The 21,519-nt window shown below is 54.4% G+C and overlaps 1 protein-coding gene across 1 annotated transcript in view; it reads right to left on the reverse strand.

Moving 5' to 3' along the window:
* The window catches only part of CRISPLD2 (cysteine rich secretory protein LCCL domain containing 2), a 66,429-nt gene extending 46,027 nt beyond the window's left edge, over positions 1–20,402 (reverse strand). The window contains exons 1-3 of the mRNA XM_082607685.1: positions 20,288–20,402; positions 3,562–3,867; positions 182–300 (exon numbers count right to left, since the gene is read on the reverse strand). Of these exons, the coding sequence (XP_082463811.1) occupies positions 182–300; positions 3,562–3,801 (359 nt within the window). The 5' untranslated portion in view covers positions 3,802–3,867; positions 20,288–20,402. The remainder of the gene's footprint in view (positions 1–181; positions 301–3,561; positions 3,868–20,287) is intronic.
* Between the last annotated feature and the right edge of the window lie 1,117 nt (positions 20,403–21,519).

Genomic DNA, 21,519 nt, shown 5'->3' on the forward strand with positions numbered 1-21,519 from the left:
AGGCAACCACAGCCCCCAGCCCAGGAGGGGCTGCCAGCTGGCTTCGATGCTCGGGAATGTGGCCCGGTTGACCTGGGGGAAGGTCCGTGGGCGACATTTAATAGACACTGTCAAGGCCTTGAAGGCTTGGCGGCGTGAGTGAGACCCCTGTTCACAAGTAGGGGGTCACAGCGGCTCTTACCTGCCCCAGTGCACGGCCAAGTTCTGCCCGATGGACACCAGCAGGCTGTGGGGCCCATGCTCCCAGATGCACTCCTGGGCCCAGGCCACCGCCGACTTCTCCAGCTCTTCATCCCAGGTCTGCAGGGGGACGAGAAATGGGCACCAGGAGGTCAGGGTCAGGGGTGGGTGTAAGAACCCAAACTGCAGAGACGCCCCCAGCTCAGGCCCTGGGAGACCCCGAGGCTGGGCTTCGGCTTCCGCGACACTAGACACAGGGACTTCGTGCATGTCTCCGATGGGTTCCTTGATCGGGAGGTGGGAAGCGGCCGGTCAGCAAAGAACCTAGAGGAGCCCCGATCCTCAGAGCACCTGCTCGGCCCCTAACTTGTTGGGGACACTGGCAAGTCCCTTCTCTCAGCCTCAGTCTCCTCATCTGTGAAATGGGAGGATGAATAAATCCTGGAGATGAATGACGGTGATGGCGGTGATGGTTGCACAGTGGTGTGAATGTAGTTAATGCCACTGAATAGTGCATTTAAAAATGGCTGAAATGGTAAGTTTTATATTACGTATATTTTACCATTATATATATGTATATATATATATTTTTTTTAGGTAGCAAGAAATGCCTTCAACTCGCCCAGTCCTGCTCCCCTCCGGCACAGCCCTCCCTGAGTCAGGGGTCTGGGCCAAAGAATCTGCAGCCCTCTTACCTCCCAGCCGGCCCAGGGAGCACACATAACTCCTCAAGAAAGAACACAGTGAACAAGGCAAGTAGGGTCACTTCTCTTCTGCAGAGGAACAGATGCCAAGCGGCCCTCCCAGCTGCGAGCCAGCGGCTGTCCCGCCCCCCTCCCAGAGTCCTGGGTAAGATGCTCCAGCTCATGGGCAGCCAGGGGCTGTCCCTCGCTCTGGGAAGCCCCAGCCCTGGCACACAGTAGTTGCTCACTGAAAGCCTATCCAGGCAGAGCCCCGGGACCATCCAGGAACAGGAACAGGAGACTGGTTGAACCAACTGTAGGACCCCTGAATGGAAGCTGCCCACTGCCCTCTCCTCCTCCTGTCTCGCTGTCTCCTTCTGGCCAAGATAACTGCGACTCCTCAACACCCAGGGGCAAGTCCTGCCCCAGGGCAGTTGCCTCGGGGGGCCCAGGGTCACAGCCCATTTCAGCTGCAGGGGACATTCTGGGTTTCTCGCCGACATGCCCCACCTTCAGCGCCCACCAAACCCTGTACCACTTCTGCCTCGGATCTTTCTCCAGTGCCCAAGCACAGCCTGAAACAGGGGGTCAACAACCCCCGGGGGCCACACTCCGTCAGTGGGAGACAGGCCTGTTGAGAAGAGCTCGCACCTCCCACCTTCAGAGTGGGGGGCAGTGAGGGGCTCTTGTTAGGTCTCGTTCTTGTCAGGTGAACCTGGGGGTGGTGCCAGGCTCTGCCTCTTGCTGGCTGTGTGACTTCAAGCAAATGGTTTCACCTCTCTGTGCCTCTGTTTCCCTATCTAAATGGGCAAATGGTACCTGGAATAGGATTTGGGGGAAGGTTGAACGAGAGGAGGCATGGAGCCCCCAGATGAGAAGCAAAGTAGCTCTCCGTCAACGGTACCTGGATATTAAAGAAGTTAACTTTCTCAAGCACCCACCAGGGCAGTCATCATCTGAACACCTGCCCGCTGCAGGGAACATTAGCACCATTTTCTTATTTAATTCCCCCAACAAGCCCTGGAGGTATGTTTTCTCTCTCCATTGTTGCAGATAAAATAAACAAACAAACAAACAAACACCTCTGAGGTTAAGAGAGGTTAAGTAACTTGACTAAGGTCACCCAGCTTCCAAGGGGGATCTTCCTGCTCTGCATGTTGCCACCAAGCGCTGGTCCCATTCCACTAAAATAATGGTTACTAAAATAATAGCAACAGTATAATTCACATTTATTTAGTATCATGCATTATCTTATTGACTCCTCCAAACAACTCTGTGAGAAAGGTATTTTTGTCGTCCCTCACTGTGCTTGGTGAGAAATTATAAACACAGAGAGGCTAAGTAATCTGCCGAAGTCACACAGCTAGCACGTGGCAGCTACCTAACCCCAGGCAGGCTGGCTCCAGAGCCTGTCCACTCATAAAACCTCAAAATGGGGTATCTTAACTTCTGGAATGTTAAAATCCACCTCTCGGTGCTGAGCCTGTTTCAAAGGACTGTGGCTCGAAGCCCCAGCAAGCAGGGCCGAGCAGGAAGCCATGACTCTGAGACACTTTCTCAAACCAGTGCCACTTGTCTGGGTGGAGACTGGCCAGGCAGCACTGGGCGGAGGATGCCGGGAGGGAGGGGATGGTGCTAAGCCTCGGACTGCCGGCCCCACCCCGAGGCCCCCTGCTCAGAGGCGGCCTCAACAACACCCCTAAAGGCTCTACTTCCCCCACAGGGGGGCTGTTGAGACCGAAGGAGCCAGATCCCAGCTCCAATCCTGAGATACCATGAAGCAGAATGGGCCGGAAGAGGGCAAGATGGGAGGTGAAACGGCCCCCGCCCCCACTCCAGGGCTGAGGCTGCCCCGATAATCAAGAGAGGATGGAAAAGGCTGGTGGGGTCGGGGTAGGGGGGAAGGTTAAACTGAGCGTGGAGAGGGGACACGAGCACGGGTCCTGGACTCAGCCAGACCCAGGTCAGCATTCGCCTCCGCCTCTACAGCTGTGTGACCTCGGGCCTCAGTTTCCCAGTCTATAAAGTGGGGGGATACCACGGCGCCCGTTTCACAGGGCTGGGGGGATGGGACACGGAGACACATGAGTGAGGGCAGAGCTGGGGACGTGCACTGGGGAGCCAGCTGCTCCTTCTGCTCCGAAATGGGGGGCTTGTCCAGACGCACGGGGGACCCGCCACTGTCCCTTCTCTACTCCTCCTCCCCAGCAGACACCCCATCACTCATGGACTCGGCCACCCCTCGCTACTCAGATGGAAGGCGCAGCTAAACGGTGGGGTGAAGCTAAGGGTGACACAAGGACAGCGGTAACAGCACAGCCCCAGGGCTGAGCATCTGTGCCAGGCAGTCAACACATATGCCGTTAGATGGTCATGGGGGGGCCACATGAGGTGGGATTTCCAAAGGAGACGCTGAGGCTCAGATTGGCTAAGGAGACGTCAAGGTCACACAGTGAAGACGTAGCAGAGCTGGGGTCGGACTCACCAAAGCCCGGCTCTTGACCCTCCCCCTCCCCCTCCCCCTCCAGGAGGGCCGGGGAGCTCGGGCTGAGCTACAGAGAGGTGCAGCCTGTGCTGATCGAGTAGGGCATCCAGAACAGAGGCAGGGGGCCCTCTCTCACCAGGAGTCCCCAAGCCTGCCATCCCCCACCCCTCCCCCCACTGATGGGGCCAGCCCCTGTTGTGTCCCAGCGCTCACCAGGTACTCCATGTTGGAGGCCGGTGGTGACACCTGGCCCCGCAGCTTGTTGTGAAGCATGAGGATCTCCTCCTTGTCCGCCCTGGGGATGGCCCTCCGGACCCGGGAGTGGGGTCTGTCCTGCTGGTATTTGCTGAGCAGCTTCTCTAGGTGTGTGACATTGGGCAGGAAAAAGCCTTGGGTTCCACAGACCAGCAGCACCAGCCCCAAGGGCACAATGCCGTTCAGGACACAGCTCATGGCTCCACACTGGCAGCAAGGGCTGGGATGACAGGGTGGCCTGGGCTCCTGAGGTGCTCGTGTGCTCTGAAAAGAAGCAGAGGGCGGCGGGAGAAGTCAGTCAGTGTCAAACCCACGATGGCACTGACCGGATCGGATGTCATTCTCCCCACTTTGCAGATGTGGAGACTGAGGCCACAGAAGCTAAACCACCAAGGTCCCGCAGGCAGGAAGTGGTGGAGCTGGGATTCAAGCCAAGGGTCTCCAGCAAGGCAAGCTGCCTGATGACACATGGGACATCCTGGCTCGGTCTCTCCTGGACTCAACTTCTCATGGCGCCTTCTATTCTCACTCTGAGTCAGCATTTAGACTCATTGAGGACTGCGGTGGGTCTACGGCCTGAATTAAGTTCCACCTCCTGCCCCCAAAAGAGATTGCTAAAGTCATTTCACATCACGAAAGGACGTGCCGTGAACCAACGTGAGTGGCAAACTTCCTGGTCCCTGTGAAGTAAGACTCAGTTCCCAAAGCGACGGTGAGGCATCCCCAGACCCATCACCGCATGAGGCCCCACCTATCACGGCCCTTCCACCGGGCACCACCCGTGTAACCGTCACACCCTACGACACAATCTCCCAGGACCCAGCCAGGGACCCAGCCGTGCACTCTGCCGATTTGCTCCTTGGAGAAAGTGACAGTGGAAAGAGAGAGGACCTCCAAGGGGTATCTGTGTACCCACTCTCATCCCATCCCTGCCTGGCAAACCCCCTAAACAGCCTGGCGTGCAGCCTCCCGCAGGCAGCTTCTGTCTGACAATGAGCCCGTTACAGGCACTGCCGGGTGTCGCCCTGTTGGCTGCTGAGTTAGTGGTTCATATGGGTTATTAGTGCCCAACAACTGCATCACTAGGGCCTAGGGGACAGAAGATGGTGGCTGGGACTCCCGGTCCTGCAAGGCCCATCTTGGAGCTGCACTTCCCAAGGAGCATTTCTGGAACCCTAACCCTGACACGTGCCGGGCTGGGGGCTGTGGCGCACGGCCTCACGGTCACATTGGTTGGGATTCACCCCTCTCAGAGACCCCCGGTGCCGACTGCGGTGAACCCCTCACTTTATGACCCAGCAAGGACCTTGATGATCCCTCCTTGCCTTTGGGCTACAGGCCCTTTTCCCAAATAACACCGCTCACTAACCTTTCTTAGTTATTAGCGTCTTAGGAAAAGCTGCCTTAGCCTTGGAATACACTTAGGAATTTTAAAATTCCACGGTCCGAAGTTAATTTATTAGGTGAATTTCCGCTGTGCCTTGTGTTCCTTCCCAGAACCCTTCCTGAGCATCTGTGTGGGCCAGTCACCTCATTATGTCATTTCCAGTCCTCTCGACAACCCAGGAGGTCGGCCTGTTATCACTCCCATTTTACAGGTGAGGAGGCTGAGGCTTGAGTGCTGATCCCAAGGCCGCTCTACTGGTAAGACTCGAACCCAGGTGTGGTGTCTCTGAGGGTCCAGGATTTTCCATCGTGCTACCTTGGGTCCATGGGGTCACACTAAAGGTCACAAAGCATGGTCTCCCTCCTGGCTTATTGTCTGGTCCAAGAAGACAAGGCAGGGCTTGAATGAGTGTGTTCGTTCACCCTCTTGCCTCTGCTTTACTCCCAAGGAGAGGCAGTCAGTCACCCAATGACCTTTATTAGACACCTATTTTGTGCTGGGCACTGGGACACGAAGATGAAAAGGGCACTGTCCTGGCCTCAGGGAGCTCCCAGTTGGGCGACAGGTGAGGAAACCCACAGCCCCTACCCAGAGGGACAGGCCTGACAAGACAGCTTTGGGAGCTGGAGGGAGGGGTTCCAGGGGGGGAGAGACAGCCAAGCCTGGACGCTGACCCACCCGGAACCCCGGGTGGCCCCTCTGGTCTTCTCCTATACCGGCAACAGCTGGGTTTTCACTGGGCGCGTGGTCTGGGGCTGCAAGCTGGCAGCTGGAGGAGGACATCCTCAAGGGCGCGTCCGGGGCATCCCAGGAGGCACAGCTGCAGTGGAGGAGCTGTGGGAACGCGGCAGTTCCCATCTCCAGCCCTGGAAACTCTCCAGGGTCCTGACCGAGCTTACGCTTCAGATAAATATAACCGCCATCTAGGGGGAGGCCTGACTCCTTGGAGTGGGTGAGATGTGGCCTCCCTCCCGAGGAGTTCCCTCTGGGGCAGAGCCTCAGGGACCTGGGTGACGGTGGGAGACTTCTGAGTGCTCGTTCGCCCTGCAGGGATCAAGCCAGAAACGCAGATGCTCTCAGGGTCCCTGACGTCTCCCTGCTTAGTCACACCACCATATACGAGCATTTCCCAGCTGCAGAGGCCAGGCTGAAAAGGATGCCAAAACGCACTGACGCTGGGTTAAGATTTAGGACGAAGAAGGAGCAGGATCGACATCACGGAGTGTCCACTCGGGCGTCACGGCAACACCCGATTTGCTTTACTCTTCAGCATCCCGAGGGGCAGGGCACCCCAAAAGGCATGAAATAGGAATTGCTTACATGACTCAGCTAAACTGGGCTTGGTTTAAATCACCAACGGGCACAGCTCAAATGACTCTCAGTAGGGGGATGGGTAAATGAATTGTGAGTCAGTGTGGGTGGAATATTATACAGCAGGTAAAAACGATGACCCGGAGCTCTGTGAGTGCTGGCATAAACAAAGCTCAAATCTGACGTTGGGCTAAAAAAGCAAGTTGTAGAATACTACGCTAAGGGTACTATTTGTGTGCGTTTTAAGGCATATAAACCATACCCTGTATAGTTTATAGGTATGTGTATGTGTACATACATCTGTGTATATGTGTGTATTATACACGCATGTATTATACATGTATGTACACATATGTATATGGTGTGTGTGTGCGCGTGCGCCTGCATGTGTTTGTACGGTAAAAGCAGGACTGAACAGACCAAGTTCGTGGTGGTAGATGATGCCAGGGTGAGGGAAACTGAACCAGGAAGGAGAATATGAGGGAACTCACCTTTATGTCTAACATATTGTTTCTATTAAAAATCTCGGGGCTTCCCCGGTGGCGCAGTGGTTAAGAATCCACCTGTCAATGCAGGGGTTTGAACCCTGGTCCAGGAAGATCCCACATGCCGTGGAGCAACTAAGCCCGTGCGCCACAACTACGGAGCCTGTGCTCTAGAGCCCGCGAGCCACAACGACTGAGCCTGCGTGCCACAACGACCGAAGCCCATGCGCCTAGAGCCCGTGCTCTGCAACAAGACAAGCCACCACAATGAGAAGCCCACGCACCGCAACGAAGAGTAGCCCCGCTCCCCGCAACTAGAGAAAGCCTGCGCACAGCAAAAGACCCAACGCGGCCAAAAATAAATAAATAAATAAATAAATAAATTTATCCAAAAAAAAAAATTCTCCAGCAAATATGGCAAAGTGTAAGCTCCGTTCACACTGAGTGGGCAGGCTGAGTTGGCAGGAATGTGATGTAGTCACCAGACGAGGGTGTCCTCTGGGGCCGGACCTCGGAGGTGAGTGCATACTAGCCTTTGGACTTGTCTACTTTAAATTTTTTAAAATATTAATGAATAAAACAAAGCAAAATGCCAAAGCATGAAAGGACAGTGAAACCACTGCTGGTTCCAAGTGCATTCTCCCGGCATGTTCTCCTGAACAAGGGTGACCTTACTCCAGAAGACTTGGTCAGCCGCCTTCACTCTGAACATTCAAGGGCCTTGCTTGGTCCATGGGCCGCAGACGAGTCCTTCCCTCCAAGGTTCCGGAGACAAGAGATAAAGCCTCGGCTGGAGCTTCAGAGTTGGGAGAACCATGGGGTTTGTTTGTTTGTTTATTTGTTTGTTTATGGCCACACCGCGTGGTTTGCGGGATCTGAGTTCCCCAACCAGTGATTGAACCTGGGCCTTCAGCACTCAAAGCACAGAGTCCTAACCACTGGACCACCAGGGAATTCCCAACCATGGGGTTTAGTCAAACCTTCCCATGGGGAGAAACGCAAGTGAAAAGAGGCGTTTCTCCAAGTGGCTTCTCCAACTTGAGACAGTCGCTAGCCTGGACCACACCAACTTGTCTTGGGTTGGGCCATTCGGGACATGGTGCTGGGTGGCACTTTTGGGTCTGAAAATGGTCTGGCCTGGCTGCAGTTCAGGGAGGGTTGGTGGGGTCCACGCTGGGGAGGGGGCAACGCCTGTACCTTGATGGCTTCTGCTAAGTTTGGGCCACAAGAGAACACTGAAGATTTAAGCAGAATTGTAACAGTAACAGGGTTGGCATCTCACATCTACATTCCAGAGCACAGCACTGGGCTGGCACACAGGGGAAAAAAAACAGAATCCTGGACTGAGTTGTGTGGCCTGCAAATTCCTATGTCGAAGTCCTAACCCCCAGCACTTCAGACTGTGACTGTATTGGAGAGAGGGTCTTTCAAGAGGTGGTTAAGTTAAAACGAGGTCATATGGGTGAGCCCTGCTCCGGTATGACTGGTGTCCTTATAAGAAGAAGGGATTAGGACACAGACACACACGGAGGGACGAGAGTGTGAGATACAGCAAGGAGACCGCCGTCTACACGCCAAGGAGCAAGGCCTAAAAGAAACCAGCCCCACCGACACCTTGATCTTGGACTTCCAGACGCCAGGAGTGTGAGAAAATGAATTTGTGTTGTTTAAACCACTCAGTCTGTGGTACTTTATCCTGGCAGCCCTAGCAAACTAATACAAGCATCAGATAATAAGTGAAGAGAACTGTGTTCTAAGTATCCCACTGGCAGCTGTATGGAAGCGGGTAAGGGAGGGACAGAGAGGCAAATGGGGAGGCCAAGGGTGGGATCATGGCTGGAGCCTGGGCAGTGGCCATCGGCGCTGTGTCACAGCACAAGCCCACCAGCCGAGGCGACTTCGCTGGGGCCACGCCAGCCCGCCTTGGCCTTCAGCCCCTTGGCATTCAGCTTCCACTGCCGAAACGGCTCGGTAAGAGCTTAGGGAGAAAGTACTTCAGCCCCCTTTCCATCTACAATTTAAAAGAAACAGACTCACAGACGTAGAGAATAGACTAGTGGTTGCCAAGGGGTAGAGGGGATGAGGGGGTGGGTGGAGTGGGAGTCTGGGGTTAGCAGATGCAAACTATTATACAGAGAATGGATAAACAACGAGGTCCTACTGTAGAGCACAGGGAACTACATTCAATATCCTGGGATAAACCATAATGGAAAAGAATACGAAAAAGAATATATATTTGTATAACTGAGTCACTTTGCTGTACAGCAGAAATTAACACATTATAAACCAACTATACTTCAATAAAATAAATTTTTAAAAGAAGTTTTCGCAATGAGACACACACACTGCCCATCACCACCTGGGGCTTTCCAATGACACGCACAGGCCCCCACCAGGGAGGCCAGTGGGGCTTACACGGAGGGAGACCCACCACAAGCCCGTTGCTGCATTTCTCACTTCACCCTCTCGATGATTCAGAGGTTTGGGGTCTATTGCTCCCATTTTACAGGTGAGGAGACTGAGGCCCCTGGAGTGTCAGGAACCTGCCCAGGGTCACACACCTGCAAGCAGAAAACCTGGGGCTGGAACGCAGCTCCGTGTGACCTCCAAGCCCCTTCCTCAATGCCACCGTGCCTTCCCGAGGGGTGGGCTTCCTTGGAGATTTCCCGTCACTACCCACACAGGGGAGGGCCGCCCACAAACAACCCAGCACTCACTGCGACCCTCCCTGCCTTTCTCTGCTTCCTGCGTGGATAGTGGGGCTCAGTGGAGACAGGCACTGTGCCCCACCCCAGGTCAGACAGTGACTCTGTAGAGAAGGCATCCATTTGTCGCCCCCAGGGGAATGAAACCTTTACATCACGGTGACATTTCACCAAGATACTCCCCGTCATGGAGCTTGGCACCCACCCAGTCTCTATCTGCTGACGCACCCTTGACTAAAATATGACGCCCGCACTGACGGACCCTCTCTGCCGGGCACCCTCCAGCCCTCCTCACGTTCCCGAGGCGCTCACACTTCAGGGGGTCGACCCGAGCTCCATTCGGTTCCTGGAGACGGAGGCCCACACTCTCCAACTCCGCACTTTTGTCCCCGCTTTCTCCTAGGGTGGCCAAATGCAAGCTTCATTTCTCGAGAAGCTCTTCTCCACGCTCTGTCCCTGGCCTCCTGCCAAAAGCCCCAAACACCCACGTGGACGGCCGTACAATTCACAGAGACGCTGTCTGGGAGACATCATCTCCTTGGCCCCATTTGCAAAACCCAGCCTGGGAGACCACAAACAAGATAACGGCGCCAGGGTCCCATAAGCACATACCAGGGGGCGGGGCGGGGACCAAGAAAGCTTTCAAGCCCCACGGTCAACGGCCAGACCCAACCTGGGGTCAGATTCCTGCAGCACGGCCTCAGCTTTCAGATGCAGTTGGACTCTGGCTGTTTTCTACCCCATTTTCTGGAAAACAAAATTGAGCCCGGGAGACGTTACGTGGTAGCTGTGAGGTTGTGGGTCTGGTTTGAGGTGGAACCAAGGCTTGAAATCCAGCTTTCTGGAAGTGTGGGGAACTCTGAGCACGTGGCTGCTGCGACGTCAGCTCTGCCATCACCCCTCTACCCTGGCCAAGGCTCTGGGGACATTTAGGGCATCCACAGCCCCGCATGTCCCCCATCTAGCCAGGGGTCTCCTCGAGGGCTAGCTCCTGGGGAATGCTGCCACCAAATTCAACTCTCAGGAATGAGAGAAAGAAAGAGAACGTGGTTGGAGTTCCATGTCATCCCGCCTGGGCTGCCTTCGCCTATGTTGAAGAAAGCCTGCCAGAAAGATGACTCTTAGGACGGAGCCTGCCAGCCGTCAGCCCCAAGACCGTGCCAAGCTCTCTGCTTTTGCACATGCTGTTCTCGCGGCTCATCCCATGACCCCAGCCTGCCCCTCCCCCGCCCGGGGCCCGCTGATGAATGAAATCCGGCTCGTGGGTTAAGACTCAACTGCAGGGTCGTTGCGTAATCATGGCCCCAGATCTGTCCGCCTCGCTCACCGTTGAACCGCCAGTGTCTGACCTCGTTGGGACGAGGAGGTCTATACATTCACTACGTAAATATTTACTGAACACCGCTGGCGCCTCTGTGGGTGAACAAGGCTGACAGGTCTGCAGGTGTGATTCACCTCCAGGAGGCTTCCAGAAAGCAACGACCCTTCGGCTGAGTCTTCACTGCTGAGCAGGGATGGATCAGCCTGCAGGGGAGGGGGCAGGCTGGGGTCAAGGGACGAGCCGTGGTACGAGGAATGCTGGAGATGAGGAACACGAGTGTTACAATATTACAGGGTTCGCTACGTGGTCTGTGGCTAATAGTCCACTGGCTATGACAATAGTGATGGTGATGCTAAATGCTCCACAGATGCGTTGTCTGGAGGGATTTGGGGAAGGCTGGAATTAATAACAGGGAACACGGTGAAAAGGCTATTCTCTCTTCATCACATTATTTCAAAGCTCCACCTCTGGGCTTCCCTGGTGGCGAAGTGGTTGGGAGTCCGCCTGCCGATGCAGGGGACACGGGTTCGTGCCCCGGTCCGGGAGGATCCCACATGCCGCGGAGCGGCTGGGCCCGTGAGCCATGGCCGCTGGGCCTGCGCGTCCGGAGCCTGTGCTCCGCAACGGGAGAGGCCACAGCAGTGAGAGGCCCGCATACCGCAAAAAAAAAAAAAAAAAAGTAGGATGCGCTAACTTTTGAGTATTTATTATCTTTGTTTTAAATAAGACTTATTTCACTATCAGTTTATATAACATTTAATGTTGGTGGTGTTCACGGGGAGTTACACTCAATGTTTTGTAATAACCTATAAGGGAAAAAAAAGGTATCTAAAAATACGGGTGTATATACGTATATATGTGTATATAACTGAATCACCGTGCTGTACACCTGAAACTTACACCACATTGTACATCAATGATACAATGATTGTACATTGTACATCAACGATACAATTTTTAAAAAATGATGGTTGGGTTGAACTTTTTGGAAACTTAACCACAACTTTTCTGAATACTTAACCATGGGCTCTCACAAGCCGGGACAAGCCGGTACAAGCCAGCATGACCCAGTCGGCCAGTTCCAGCACAGCACTGGCCGACTGGGTCTTATTCAACTTGAATCCTCAGCGCGTATTAACTGCCCAGCAAACACTTATCCCCAGTAACCCAGCCAACACGTGACGAGTGAGGGCGAAGCGGCAGACATGGTTCTGGGTTCTCTACTCCCAGAATCTCGTATTTCATCCTCTGCACAGACTGATGGGGTCACTGAATTATGATCCCTATTTTACAGATGAGGAAACTGAGGCTCAACACAGACAAGCAGCTTGCTCACGGTCACACAGAGTGCCTGCGGACGATGCCGAGGAGCCTGCCACACTCTGACCGCCTACCCATCCTGCTCTCCAAAACGTCAGGACAGTTCTGACCTGTGCCCCGACGTCAGCCGGACTCAGAGAGAGACCCCGAGGCTAACCCCCAAGCCCGGGGTGCCCCAGCCTCCGCTCTTCTTCAGAAGCACAAAGGAGAACTCAAAACGTGAGTGAGGCCAAGGGCAGAGCAGAGTCAGACCCACAAACCACCCAGAAATTCCAGGAATGAAGTGGTGGCTGGGAGGAGGGGGGCGGGACACCCCAGCCTGTCTCAGGCAGATCCCAGACACCCCAGGGGTGGGGATCTCCCTCCTCCATTGGAGCCAGTTTTCCTTAAACCCTTCTCAACAGAATTAGGGCAGGACAATGGAGGAAACAGGCCTTCCCTTCCCTTGCCAACTGCACTGCCCTCAACCCCACAAAGATTGACACTAGGCTTAACAAAAATGCCGCCCCCCCCAACCCCGCTGCAGGCACTTTCTTTCCTCCTGTCCCCTCAGCCAGAGATACGTCCTTATGGGATACACAGGGCAGTATCTCGGGATGCTTAACTGAACAAATACAATATACAAAACCCATTCAGTTTTTTAAATACTATGCTGAGAATATACACAATTCTGAACAAAAAGAGAACACTCGCTTAACAAACATTTACTTAATCTACTCTATGCAAAAAAAAAAAAAGAACTAAAAACCAGGTTTGTTCAGTGCAAGCCAAGATAATATATAAGAGAAGCCACTTTAAAGTGACTGGATAATAAATTATTATGTTCTTAAAATACCCAGTACATAACTCCTGGGGCCCCTTTCTCCCTTCTTGCAGATGTGTGGATGCTTCCTTGGAAACAATGCTCCCAGCAAAGCTTTACATAAATGGCAGGAAACCTCCACCTCCAAAGGACAAGAAAGCAAGGACTCCCAGGAGGCAGCAGTGATAAGCGTGGACACTGGGTCAACCCCGGTTCGGGTTCGAATCCTGACTCCACAGCATTGAGCTGGGTGCTGCCCAGAGGGTCCCTCAACCTCGTGGAGTCTCCAACTCCTCATGGGCAAAACGAAGCCCTGAATTTCTCCCAGGACTGGGGGAGGATTTGCAGAGTATGGAGATAGTGGTTCTAAAGAGCTCAGCAGCAGAGCCCCAGGATTTACCGGTGTTTAATGACTGTTTTCTTTCCCTCCTCCTCCTGGGTGAATTCGGGCATCCCAGATCATCTCTGCTCCAGGCTATGAGGCTGACAGCATCTGGACCAGCCTCCCACCTGAAATGCATGATTCATTGGTATTGGGTGGTACCTGCAAGGATGAGTCACAGCCTTGAACCAAGCTCAAGAATTCTGTAGCAGCAGGCTCTGGAATCTTCACACTGCTTCACAGATGAATATCCCCAGGGCAAACCCTCAGGTAGCCACGGAGGCCTTGGGATAGGCCAGTGAACGAGACTCTGTCCCCAGGAATGGCGGGGGGGGGGGGGGGGGGGGGGGGGGGGGGCGGGAGGGAGGGAACATCGCAGCAAATAGACATACAGAGGCTGGAGGAAGACAGCCCTGGGACATGGGATGGTGAGGCTGGGCAGAGGGAGAGGCAGGGACCACCCTGGCTGGGGTGAACTCCAGGCAGTAGGAACCGCAAGGACGAAGGCTCTGAGATGGTCACCATCTTGGCCTGACCAAGGAGGGGTGCAAAGCCAGTGTGGCCGGGGAGAAATGGGGTCACAGAGGCAAGCAGAGCCAAGGAGCCGGGGGCCTTGAGGGCCACGACAAGGATTTTATTCTAAATGCAAAGAGGGGGAACTTCCCTGGCGGTCCAGTGGTTAAGACTCTGCGCTTCCACTGCAGGGGGTGCAGATATGATCCCTGGCTGGGGAACTATGATCCCGCATGCCATGCGGCATGGCCATAAAATAAAAACAATAATAATTTTACAGCATAATTGCAAAGAGGGGTGTGTGTGTGTGTGTGCGCGCGCGCGCGCGCGTGCGTGCGTGTCGGGTGTAGGGCAGATGAAGCCGATGGTGACAGGGTCTGATTTATGCTTTGAGAACCTGGCAGATGTAGTATTGCAGACGAAGCTCACAGACATAACACTGAACCAAAGAAGCCAGACTCCAGTGATGAAACATGCATGGTTCATTTATGTAAAGTTCAAAACCAGGCAAAACCAACCTATGCCATCAGAAGTCCGGAAATGGTTACTCTCGGAGGTGGGGCTATGGGAGGGTTCCTGGGGGACGGTCAGGCTCTGTAGCTCTGGGGCCATAGCATGGGCTTGTGCACTTGGAGAAAATTCATCCCCCAACGCACGAATGCATGTGCATTCTTCTCTAGCATGTTGAACTTTAATAAAAAGTTTAAGAGAAATTTAAAGAAGTTCTGGCTTCTGTTGGAAGAACGGCTTCTCCAGAGAAGCTGGAGAACAGATTATGCAAGAGAAAATCCTCCAGGGCTCTCCCCAGGAGGCTCAGCAGTGAGACAAGTCCGGGGCCTGGTCTCCTACAGCCCTTCAAAGTGAACTTGAAGGTGCTGGAGCCCAGATAAAGCTCCGTGCTGCCAGAGCCTCCCACTTGGGCCAGACACCGACTCTCCCAGACAGGGCCCAGTTCATCCCCAGTCTGAAGGGCACTTTGTCCAGCGATGCCAAAGCTGAAAATATCTCAGTCCCTGGGAAGCCCGGCCTTGAAGGTTCCCGGGAATAAACAGTGTTTTTACAGCAGCCTGTGCTTCCCCCATGAGAACAGACTGGCTGTGTTGGAAGCCGGTTTGGGGGTGGGATGGAGAAGTGCAGTGGACACGTGCGTACACACAGATGTATTTTAAATGCTGGGAAGGAAACAACCCATTCTTTCACAGGGGCCGCCCGGGGGTTACAACAGACAGACTTCACAAGCTCCTGGGCACACGGGGCTCTAAATACAGGCTGAAGGAAAAGGCGGGAATCCTTAGGACGCTTGCTAGGGCCCCAGAGCAACGGGTGCCAACAAGCCGAGCGCTCTTCCAGAAGAAAGTCCTAGGCACACGTCAAGAGCCTGTTCTCAGGGGCCTCGGCTCTGGACAGAAGAGGTCATTCTAGCTCCCAAGCCACTGGCTCCATTCTTGCCACGTGACCTGTTTCTGGTCACACCAGGCCCTGTAAACAGAACCTTCCGCCCCCATCAGCCAGCCCCGCCCACCTCATTCTGGGGCCCGGGCCCAGGGCAAGTCTTCTGGGCTTTCCAGGGCAATGGGTCCCACCCTGGAGCCCGCACCAGAAAGTGCTGGCAGCCGAGTGAAAGCGCAGATTGCCGGCCCCACCCCCATCGCTTTAGGAGGCCTGGGGCAGGGCCTGGGAATCGGCATTCGGACGAGCTCCCGGGAGCCGCTGCTGGTCCGGGGACCCCACTTTGAGAACCGCTGCTCTAGGTGGTAACAGCCTCTCAAATCTTCTCACGCCGCACCTTAGACCAGTGTTTCCCGAACTCCAGCCCTTGGCACACCCCCTTCCCCAAGCTTTGCCCACCTTCCTACCATCTCCCTGTTCTAGTTCATACTTCGTATTTTATTGAAGTTGGCTTGCTTTGGGGGTTCAAAGAAATTTACTTTAAAAAGGGAACCTTCTCTCATCAGCAGGTGCAGAGAACCTGAGGCTGGAGTAAAACAGAACACGAGGAAAACGGAAGAGAGTTGGGGCCAGGGGCTTCACTGTAGAGGGCGCTCTCTGTTGTAGCGAGGTCAGGGTGGGGAGGCATTCAGGGCAGAAGGCACCCCCTGATACGGTCGCCTTGCTGTGACACAGAGGAGAGAACAGCGCCCGGTGGGAGGTCTTTGCTGCTGGGTCACTAGACACGCTCAGTCACCTCGGGGACCAGCAGGATGGGCTCCCCACACTTTGGGGGATACTGCTCATCCCACAGTGATCTGTTCTCAGGTACAAAGGCCACCCCGTGACTCTCCTGTGCCCCGCAGCCCAGAGCAGAAAATCCAAGCTCAGTACAGCTGACCCCACCACAGGGCAGGCTCCTCCGCCCTGAGTGACCCTTAGACCCCAGACACCCTGAGCTTCTGGTCATTCTCAGGGTGCCAGGCCCCTCCCCTCCTCCAGGCCTTTGCACATACCTGGTCCTTCCCCTTGGTGTACCCCCCAACACCCCCCCCAAGTCACCTTTCCCTGCCAGAGAACGCTGCCTCTTTGCTCTAAAAGGACTTCTAGGATCTCACCAAGTCAGCCTCAGCAGTTGCCAGCTGAGTGCCAGTTCCCAGTTCTAGAGAGATCCAGGATGTTTTCAATACAAAAGAACCTCAGGGCGGGGTCCATTCTGGGACCACCTGACTGCAAACAAAATGGAAGCTGGATTCTTTTCCCTTCTGGGATTTCACCATTCTGTACTCACTGTGGGATGCGATCCAGAAACTTGTACTGAAAATGTGGGATTTCATAATTTATATTTTTTAAAAATGATGGCCCAAAAGTTGCATAATCCTCATTAGGACTTTTCTATTTCCCCTAAATCTGTGGTTTCTGTCTAAGCTGACACAGCATTTGAGACAATCAGAGAAGATATATCTCCCTCGGGCTGGATCATGAGAAACTGTCTATCCCTACAGCCTTGAAGAGGGGGTGTCTGTCGGTGAGTACCCACAACTGCACAGCCTGGGGTAGAAAGCTGAGCTCCCCCAGGGCAACATCTCCGACAGGAATCTCTGTCAGTTGCTCTCCTGGTGCGGAGGCAGGGGAGCTGTGAACACCGCCCCCCAAACACCCAGGTGCCAGATTCTCATTTCTGAATGAGATGATCTCAGTTGATGTTTCTTCCAGAGGGAAGTCAAGAAAATGGGACACGTGTTCCTTAATACCATGTGACCCAGCTATTCTACTCCTAGGGGTAGACCCAAAACAACGGAAAACAGGTGTACAAACAAAACTGTGTACACAGATGTGAGTAGCAGCATTATGCACAGGAGCCAAAAGGTGGACATGGCCCAAACTTCCATCAGTGGAAGAAGGGATAAATGAAAGATGGTCTATCCATACACTGGAATAGTACTCAGCCATAAAAAGGGATGCAGCGCTGACACAGGCTACATCATGAATGAACTTGGCAACGTTATGCTCAGTGAGAGAAGCCAGACACAAAAAGCCACGGACTGTGGGATTCCATTTACATGAAATGCCCAGAATAAGCAAACCCGGAGAGACAGAAAGCAGATGAGCGGTTGCCAGGGGCCGGGGAGCACAGAGTGGGGAGTGATTGCTAATAATGGTTATGGGGTCTCCTTTTGGGATGACGAAAACATTCTGGAATTAGACAGCGGTGATGGTTGCAGAACATCGTTCATGTACTAGATGCCACCAAACTGTGCACTTTAAAATGTAAACCTTATGTTGATGAGTATTTTACCACAATAAAACCTTTTTTTTTTCAAGGAAAAAAAGAAAGAAAGAAAAAAGAGCATGGCTGGCCCTACCAACCACCACCCAGGTCTGCCTGACCCTCCCTGTTCCAGAACAGAGTGTGCTCCCTTTGGGATTTTATGAGGGGCTCCAGATGCCCTATCCCATGAAGGTCTGAGAAGCTATTCAGCTCAGTGAACTGAACATGAAATGAAATGACGTCTGTGTTATATTTTCCTTTCTTGACAAGCCATGAGCCCCTTTGAGTGATGCTGGGTTTGCACATCTGGGACTGATCAAAAACCAGTGAGTCTGCAAAAAAAGGGGGGGAAAAAAAGCTTCCTAGGTTGGGAGCAAGCAGACACAGAGGCACCTCCCATACGCAGTAAATTACTCTGGTGACAGAGAAAAGAAATGTTCCAGCTCCCACAAGGCCAGAGAGGTCGGCATTTGGGGGTCCTGCCTTTAAAAGCCAGTTTTCAAATGCAACCTACCACAAACCCCAGAGAGCCAACGTGAGGTCTCTGAGGGAGGGATGCAGTTTGGGGGCTTTCAGAAGCTCATGCTCTCCTGCTGAGCTCCAGCCCCTCCCCATCAAGCCAGCTCTCCTTTCCAGACGCGGGACTGTGGGAGCAGCTGGCATTGCTCTGGGCTCCCCAGCGGGGCCCTCTGCACGTTGATACAGGTACCTGTCAGCAGAGTGGATCCCAAGCCCCTCTCCACGCCCACCCTTAACCGGGGCCAGGGATTCAGAGCCCACATGGCAGAAGCCTTGCGCAGCAGCATGCTCTGCGTTGACAGTCCTGTGGCCAGCCACTGGACCGGCATCTTCTTCCAGGATCTCGGGTGGGGTCCAGCCAGGATGGCAGCTCTTCCCTGCTCTGGCCGTGTCACATGGGGTACATACCTTAGTCACTCTGAGCCTCGACTGCCTCCTTGTAAAAAGGAGGACAGTCCAGCTCATAAAGGAGTCAGCAGGATAGGTCATCCATGTAAAACCCCAGGCACATCTGGGCCACAGTAAGTGCCAGATAAATGTCAGCTGCTGGTAGGATGACAGATGCTATCATTACTGTTCCTACTCCCGTTTTTTAAGAGACTGTAAAAATCAAAATCACTCTCTTCCTTCTCCTCCCCGGCTGCGTCATCAGGGACGAGGCTGGGGCTCAACTCTGCTGCTGTTTCACGTGTGAAAATTTCTCAAATGAAACGGTTCCTTGTTGAAGGTCAGGTTCAGACGTAGAGTCAGCAGTTGGGCAGAGAAGTGCCTTAAAGGAGGCAGGACCCAGCCGCTAAGTGTGTAGGGTAAGTAGACAGAGAGACCTGGGGGGACAACATCACACACAAGCTAGGGGACCTCGGGCAAGCACTTCACCTCTTTGAGCCTCGGTTGCCTCATCTGTAATGAAAACCCAGAGGCCTTGTGCTGCAGGTAAAGGTGTGTTGCAGGTAAAGAGGACGGCAAGGGCCCTCAGAGCCAGCACACCAGCAACACAGCTCCCATACCTTCTGCTCCTTGCCCCCCATGCAAACAGCCAGATCAGGGGCAGAAACAGAAAATCAGGTGCACAAGACAAAGAGCCCTGAGAGTTCCCCTCTGGGTCTATCTGGAGAAGGGGGCACGGCCTTCACCTTGTCCTTCACATGGTCTCTCATCTGTCAGGCTCTAGACCCTTGGTGTCCTGACCCCACTGGGGAAGGCAGGCTCACCCTATTCTGCCCGGGCAAGGAGACCAAAGGTTCAAGGTAGAAACTCACAAGCCCACTCTTGGTTGGAAGTTGAGCTGGGCACCTGCCAGACTCCCAGCTGTTTCTCTTGACCAGAGGAGTAACTCACCTCTGGCTAAAACACACCCCATTCAAATCGGACTTCGATGAGCAGGCATCAGCTAAGCCCTTCCTGGCTTGTCCACCAGCCCAGCCCTTTCAAGGGAGGTGCTGGGTCTGCACTGCACGAGGGGCTCGCCCTGGCTCTTCCACCTGGGGCTGCAGATCTCCTAGACCCCAGAGCTGAGCCCTCAGCTCCCAGCTGTCCCCCCACAAGAAGTTTATGCAGATATCCACTCTGGTTGAAGAGACCCAGGAACTCTTCCCAAACCTGTAGGAACTCTGATATGCCCCACGCCTGGACGCACCCACAGCCACATGGAGCTTTGGAGGTAGACAGAACTGGGCCCCAGCCTCCGCTCTGCCTGGACACTTCACCTCTCTGACTCTCAGGAAGACTACCTGGAAGGTCTGCTCCAAACAAAATCATAAAGGGGCGTGGCCCTGTCAACCTGCCGGGCAGAACGCACACGCCGTTAGGATCACCCCGGCCCTCCACACGTGGGCAGGACACATTCGAAGTCCTGCCACATACACACCATCAGCTTTCTATTTATTGACGCCCACTGTGTACACGGGAACGCAACAGATTCTAGCGAACTGCACAGGTGAGAGAGGAGTACACAGCCTCAGGGAGCACGATTCTGCGGTCAGACAGCCTTTGAGTCCTGGCTCCCCAGCTTCCAGCACGTGAGGTCTCAGGCACCTTGCCCTCTCTGAGCCTCAGTTTCTCCATCTGTGGACGGGCATGCTGCCGATCATGGTTCTGAGATGCAGGTGGCGCGCTCAGCTAAGTGCCTGCACACAGTAAGCCCTAAGAGACGGCATCTGCTCTGGCTATTTCAGCTCCTCGGAGACTGCGGGAGCGGATCGTACAGCGCAGAGAGGAGCACAATTTAAGTCACACTTACCTCCCTCCGCAGGGCTCCAGTCACCTCCTCGCCGGCGTCTTCTGAGTGGAGCGGCGGCAGCGGCAGCACAGGTACAGCGGGCGCGGCGGGCAGGTCGCGGGACACAGGACACCGCTGCCGCCGAGAGATGAAGTGGGTCCGAGGACCCTGCGCACCGCCTCTTGTAGGCTGCCCGGAGCCCCGGGGCCACGCCCCGCAGCGGTCGGCGGCGCTGATGGGGCTGCGCCGTCGCGGCCCCGCCCCTGTCCTCCCGGCCTCGCCCCGCCAGGTCCTCCCCCACCCCACCGGCCCCGCCCCTCCCGGCCTCGCCCCACCCCAGGAGCCCTGAGGACACCCGGAGGCGCGGGCGCCTGGGGTCGGGTCGGGGGCGTCGCAGGGAGGGCGGGACCACCCGCGTCCAAAGAACTCGGCTTGACAAGAGGAGGACGCGCTCAGTTTCTCGTCATGACCATAAAAGTATCGTTTCCATTGACAGCTTAACGATGCAACCAGCGCGATGCCAGGCACTTTCCACAAGGGATGTGCAAATTTACCAAATTCCACTTCTCTGCGGCTCAACTGGAAAATGGAAAAAGGGAAGCTATCTCCCGTGGATTGCAGCAAATGAAATCAGGAAGGGCGGGGGCTCCATCAACTATGGTGCAGAATACACACTTGCTAAATTTATTTCCATCCTCTACGCGTGGATAGAAAACTTCACTCTTGCCACCCTGACACACACACACACACACACACACACACACACAGACACACAGACACACAATTTCCAGGGTGCGAATGAAGACAGGAAGACCTTACTGGATGAAGGCAGTAAAGCCGAGGTCCAGGCTAAGTAAGCACTTTACCGTCATTATTCCACTACAGGTTCACAGGAATCCAGTGAGATGTAAATTATCCCATTTCACAGATTGGGCAACTGAGGCTTGGGAAAGCGAGTGCCCCCAAGTCCCCGGAGAACAGGGCAGTTTAACACTCTAATCAATTGAGAGCCAGAAGCAACTGCCTTTGAGAGATGTAAAGCCAATGCCCTTGTTGGCAGGGGAAGAAACCAAGGCTGCAGGAGCTAAAGGACGCCCCCGAGCTCCCCACTCAGTCACATAGTGTGGACCTACTGTGTGCTGGTGGTACCCAAGGGCGAGATGGAGCCTGTCCTCACCACGTTGCTTATTCCTGCATGAAGACACCGAATCAGCCCACTCAGTATCGACTCCCCCCACACAGTTCCCATCCAC

This window comes from Mesoplodon mirus (assembly GCF_964341445.2).
Source record: "Mesoplodon mirus genome assembly, chromosome: 19".
Taxonomy (NCBI): Eukaryota; Metazoa; Chordata; class Mammalia; order Artiodactyla; family Ziphiidae; genus Mesoplodon; species Mesoplodon mirus.